This window comes from Epinephelus lanceolatus, chromosome 12, assembly GCF_041903045.1.
Source record: "Epinephelus lanceolatus isolate andai-2023 chromosome 12, ASM4190304v1, whole genome shotgun sequence".
NCBI lineage: Eukaryota > Metazoa > Chordata > Actinopteri > Perciformes > Serranidae > Epinephelus > Epinephelus lanceolatus.
The window spans coordinates 45,506,501-45,512,500 of record NC_135745.1 but is presented as its reverse complement, the minus strand read 5'-3'; the positions used below and the strand labels follow the sequence as shown (position 1 = coordinate 45,512,500).

Genomic DNA, 6,000 nt, shown 5'->3' with positions numbered 1-6,000 from the left:
TGATGATGATGATGGTTGTTATGATGATGATGATGGTGATGATGATGATGATGATGGTTGTTATGATGATGGTGATGATGATGATGGTGATGATGATGGTGGTGATGGTGATGATTTCTTTTTTAAATCTCTGCTCATAAACTGAAGCTGAAATCTGATTGGTTTAAAGTCTCTGTCATCAGCTGACCTTCTGTATGTGTATGTGTTTGACCTTTGACCTCTCAGGTCATTGAGACTCTGAGCGCTGCGGACCATGATGAACCAGAGAACGGACATCACTTCCTGTTTTCTCTTACCATAGAGACCACCAGGAATCTCAACTTCACCCTGAGAGACAATAGAGGTCTTGTCCTCCTTTAAAACAGTTCCACCTTAAAAACAGGTCCATGTTAAAACAGGTCCACCATAAAGCAGGTCCACCTTAGAAGCCATTGCACCTTAAAAACAGATCCACCTTAACACAGTGCCAAAGTAATATCAGGTCCACCTTTAAACAGTACCAAAGTAATATCAGGTCAACCTTAAAACAGTACCAAAGTAAGATCAGGTCCACCTTAAAACAGTGCCAAAGTAAAATCAGGTCCATCTTTAAACAGTGCCAAAGTAAGATCAGGTCCACCTTAAAACAGTGCCAAAGTAATATCAGGTCAACCTTAAAACAGTACCAAAGTAAGATCAGGTCCACCTTAAAACAGTGCCAAAGTAAAATCAGGTCCACCTTAAAACAGTACCAAAGTAATATCAGATCCACCTTAAAACAGTGCCAAAGTAAGATCAGGTAAACCTTAAAACAGTGCCAAAGTAATATCAGGTCCCCCTTAAAACAGTGCCAAAGTAAAATCAGGTCCACCTTAAAACAGTGCCAAAATAATATCAGGTCAACCTTAAAACAGTGCCAAAGTAATATCAGGTCCACCTTAAAACAGTGCCAAAGTAAGATCAGATCCACCTTAAAACAGTGCCAAAGTAATATCAGGTCCACCTTAAAACAGTGCCAAAGTAATATCAGGTCCACCTTAAAACAGTGCCAGAGTAAAATCAGGTCCATCTTTAAACAGTGCAAAAGTAAGATCAGGTCCACCTTAAAACAGTGCCAAAGTAAAATCAGGTCCATCTTTAAACAGTGCCAAAGTAAGATCAGGTCCACCTTAAAACAGTGCCAGAGTAAAATCAGGTCCACCTTAAAACAGTGCAAAAGTAAGATCAGGTCCACCTTAAAACAGTGCCAAAGTAATATCAGATCCACCTTAAAACAGTGCCAAAGTAAAATCAGGTCCACCTTAAAACAGTGCCAAAGTAATATCAGATCCACCTTAAAACAGTGCCAAAGTAATATCAGATCCACCTTAAAACAGTGCCAAAGTAAGATCAGGTAAACCTTAAAACAGTGCCAAAGTAATATCAGGTCCACCTTAAAACAGTGCCAAAGTAAAATCAGGTCCCCCTTAAAACAGTGCCAAAGTAATATCAGGTCCCCCTTAAAACAGTGCCAAAGTAAAATCAGGTCCACCTTAAAACAGTGCCAAAATAATATCAGGTCAACCTTAAAACAGTGCCAAAGTAATATCAGGTCCACCTTAAAACAGCGCCAAAGTAATATCAGGTCAACCTTAAAACAGTGCCAAAGTAAGATCAGGTCCACCTTAAAACAGTGCCAAAGTAATATCAGGTCCACCTTAAAACAGTACCAAAGTAATATCAGGTCCACCTTAAAACAGCGCCAAAGTAATATCAGGTCCACCTTAAAACAGTGCCAAAGTAAGATCAGGTGCACCTTAAAATGAAATCCACCTTAAAACAGGTCTAATGTTGAAACAGGTCTACCTTAAAACAGTGCCAAAGTAAGATCAGGTGCACCTTAAAATGAAATCCACCTTAAAACAGGTCTAATGTTGAAACAGGTCTACCTTAAAACAGTGCCAAAGTAATATCAGGTCCATCTTTAAACAGTGCCAAAGTAAAATCAGGTCCACCTTAAAACAGTTCCAAGGTAAAATCAGGTCCACCTTAAAACAGTGCCAAAGTAAGATCAGGTCCACCTTAAAATGAAATCCACCTTAAAACAGGTCCAATGTTGAAACAGGTCCACCTTAAAACTGTTCCAAGGTAAAATCAGGTCCAACGCAAGAACAGGTCCAACTTAAAACCAGATCCACCTTAAAACAGATCATACACAAAATCAGGTCTACCTTAAGAACAGGTCCACCTTAGAAACATGTACACCTTAAAACCAGATCCACCTTAAAACAGTTCCAATGTAAAATCAGGTCCATCCTAAAACAGGTCCTACTCAAAAACAGGCCCACCCTAAATACAGTTCCACCTTAAACCAGATCCACCTTAAAACAGTTCCACCTTGTCTCATCCTGTCTGTCCCGTCTGATCCTCTCTCAACCTGTGTCATCTTGTCTCATCTTGTACATCCTATCTCAACGTCTCCATCCTATCTCAACCTGTGTCATCTTGTCTTGTTCTGTCTGTCCTGTCTCTCCTGTCTCAACCTGTTTGTCCTGTCTCATCCTGTCTGTCCATCCTCTCTCATCCTGTCTCATCCTGTCTGTCTCATCCTGTCTGTCCATCCTCTCTCATCCTGTCTCATCCTGTCTGTCTCATCCTGTCTGTCCTGTCTCATCTCATCTCATCTCATCATGTCTGTCCTTTCTCATCCTCTCTCATCCTGTCTCATCCTGTCTGTCTCATCCTGTCTGTCCTGTCTCATCTCATCTCATCTCATCATGTCTATCCTTTCTCAACCTGTCTCATCCTGTCTGTCCTGTCTCATCCTGTCTTTCCGGCCTCATCCTCTACACCCTGTCTCAACCTGTCTGTCTTGTCTCATCCTGTCTCAACCTGTTTGTCCTGTCTCACCCTGTCTGTCCATCCTCTCTCATCATCCTGTCTGCCTCATCCTGTCTTTCCTGTCTCATCTCATCTAATCCTGTCTGTCCTTTCTCATCCTGTCTCATCCTGTCTCATCCTGTCTCAATCTGTCCGTCCTGTTCATCCTGTCTCATCCTGTCTGTCCTGTCTCATCCTGTCTCATCCTGTCTCAACCTGTCCATCCTGTTCATCCTGTCTCATCCTGTCTGCCCTGTCTCATCTGGTCTTGTTCTGTCTGTCCTGTCTTATCCTGTCTCATCCTGTCTGTCCTGTCTCATCTGGTCTTGTTCTGTCTGTCCTGTCTCATCCTGTCTCATCCTGTCTGTCCTGTCTCATACTGTCTGCCCTTTCCATCCTGTCTCATCTTGTCTTGTCCTGTCTGTCCTGTCTCATCCTGTCTCATCTTGTCTCAACCTGTCTTCCCTGTCTCATCCTGTCTGTCCTGTCTCATCCTGTCCGTACTGTCTCATCCTGTCCGTACTGTCTCATCCTGTATCATCCTTCTGTCTTCAGACAACACAGCGTCTGTCCTGACTCAGCTTGGTGTCCTGCAGCGGGATCAGTTGGTCCACTTGCTGCCAGTGGTGATCTCAGATGGCGGGAATCCACCTCTCAGCAGCACCAACACGTTGTCCATCACAGTCTGTGACTGTGACGCCAACGGAAACCGCCGCTCCTGCAGCCAGGGGGCCTCACTGCTGCTGGTGGTCGGTCTCAGCACTGCCGCCATCGCCGCAGTCCTCACCTGTGTCCTCACACTGCTGGGTAAGCCCTAGAGGTGATGTCATCAGGTCAGAGACCACACCCCCTTTAACCTTGATCTGATGATACACTCTGAACACCTGCTGCCTGATTGGTTCCTGAGTCTTTCAGGGGTGGTGCCAGGTGATGCTTGGACCGGGTGGGGGGGTTAACACGGAGAAATAACACTGAGATGGGCAGGTAAAGGTGGTGCAATTCTCATAAGGCAGAAGGTACCATTTTTCCCTGAAGAAGTTAAATCAGACAAAAATGGTAGATTTATTTTTGTTAGAGGCGTTCTCGACCAAGTTGAAATCATTTTACTAAACTGCTATTGCCCCAACCATGATGACCCTAAATTTATTAATGATCTCACATTGATGGTCACACAATTCACACACAAAAAAAGATCCTCAACTACTAATTAGTCCTCATCCAATATGTCTGTTGCACTGTTCCATAACACTCAGGAATTGGGCCTACTACTCATCGTAATGACAGGGACTTTTCATTTGACTCCCCTGTGCACAGTACATACACTAGGATTGATATTTTTTCTTCATTTCATCACTTTTTGTTTCCAAGACATCAAAATGTGCATACTTGGCAAGAATATTATCAAATCATTCTGCATTAATTTTCTCAGTCGACTTTGACTGAATTTATAAAAGCCCAATTAGATATTTTTGCTGCTGTGCATCAGGACTCAACAATATGTCCGTTAATAGTGTGGGATACATTAAAAGCCTATATTAGAGGGATTATTATAGCGTTTTCATCCTCTCTCTAAACTAAATCCAAAGATGAATTACAACATATTGAACAAGAAATTAAAAAGTTGGAGAAAATGCATTATCTCTCCAAAGACCCTGCTATACTTTGCCAGCTTGATAATTTAAAATTGAAATGTAACAATATAAATAGGCGTTCTATCGAACTGACCATTTTGAAAACGAAGCAAAAGTTTGTAGAACAAGGCGAATGAGCAGGAAAATTATTAGCACGGCAAATAAAGAAAGAAGTGGAAGATCCGGCCATTTTGCAGATTGAAGGAACTGATGGTTGCACAACAATGGATCCAGTTCAAATCAATGAGACATTTAAAGGATTTTATACTGAACTATATAAATCCAATTGCCATTATAGTGGGGAAGACCTAAATTCTTTCTTGAAAGATATCCCCTAACCGTCTTTAACAATGGAAAATAGGCTATATTTAGATAAAGATTTAACTTCAGAGGAGATTTTGAAGGCTATGCACTCTCTCCAAACTGGTAAAACACTGGGATTGGATGGGATCCCACTAGAATTTTATATACAGTTCTCGCAGCAGTTAATACCATTTTTTATTTCTATGATTTCAGCCTGTCTTGAGAAAAACCTACTTCCTCAGTCCATCTATATAGCAGCTGTTACTTTGCTTAAAAAGAAAGACAATGATCCTCAGTTGTGTGCCTCTTATAGACCAGTCTTACTTTTTAAATGTTGATTATAAGACCATTGCAAAAATTTTAACTTTACGTCTTGAATCAGTGGCCTCTAGTCTCATTCATTCAGACCAAACAGGTTTTGTCCAGGGTCATTTAATGTCCGACAACATACGTAGGTATTTTGATATTCTTTTTCACACTACAGATTGGATCACCTCTATGGTAGCTATTTCTATCAATGCTGAAAAAGCGTTTGATAGATTAAAATGGGAATATTTATTAGTTATTTTATCAAGATTTAATTTTGGCCCTATGTTCATTTCCTGGATTTGTATTATCTATAGCTTCCCTATGGCCATTATCCAGACGAATGCTCAATACTTCTCTCCTTTCAAGCTATCCCGTGGAAAAAGACAAGGATTTCCATTGTCACTGTTATTATTTGCTTTGGCTATTGAGCCTTTGGCTGCAATGATAAGATCACATGACCAAATACGGGGTATTAAAATTGGAAGTGAGAATCATGTCATTTCCCTTTACGTTGACGATATTTTACTTTACTTACGAGATCCCTTACAGTCAATTCCAACACTTTTTACATGACTAGATCAGTTTGGAGGCCTGTCTGGTTACAGAATCAATCAAGTCTAAAACCGAAATCATGCCAAATTTGATTTTGATTCTTTAAAAGGCAAATTTAACCTGAAATGGTCCCCAGACTATATGAAATATTTGGGCAGATACATTCCCAGTAATATAGAGGATGCCTATCAATTTAATCATCTTCCACTTAGGTGATAACATTACAAAAGACTTGAAAAGAATGAACTTACTTCCTATCTCCCTTATTGGTCAAACTAACATCATTAAGATACCTATAACCTCCCATTTACCAAATCTTAAACTTTATTTTCTTCCAGCCCAACTTACTCAGATTAAGCAATGGTTC

The 6,000-nt window shown here is 40.8% G+C and overlaps 1 protein-coding gene across 2 annotated transcripts in view; it reads left to right on the top strand.

Annotated features, from left to right (window-relative positions):
- LOC117272092 (cadherin-7-like) overlaps nucleotides 1-6,000 on the top strand; it is a 75,323-nt gene that overhangs the window by 64,720 nt on the left and 4,603 nt on the right. The window contains exons 9-10 of one of the 2 annotated variants that reach the window (XM_078173484.1): nucleotides 226-343; nucleotides 3,394-3,645. In XM_078173484.1, coding sequence (XP_078029610.1) covers nucleotides 226-343; nucleotides 3,394-3,645 — 370 coding nt within the window. Of the gene's footprint in view, nucleotides 1-225; nucleotides 344-3,393; nucleotides 3,646-6,000 lie in introns of those variants that run through there. The other variant, XM_078173485.1, reaches the window with a different exon arrangement.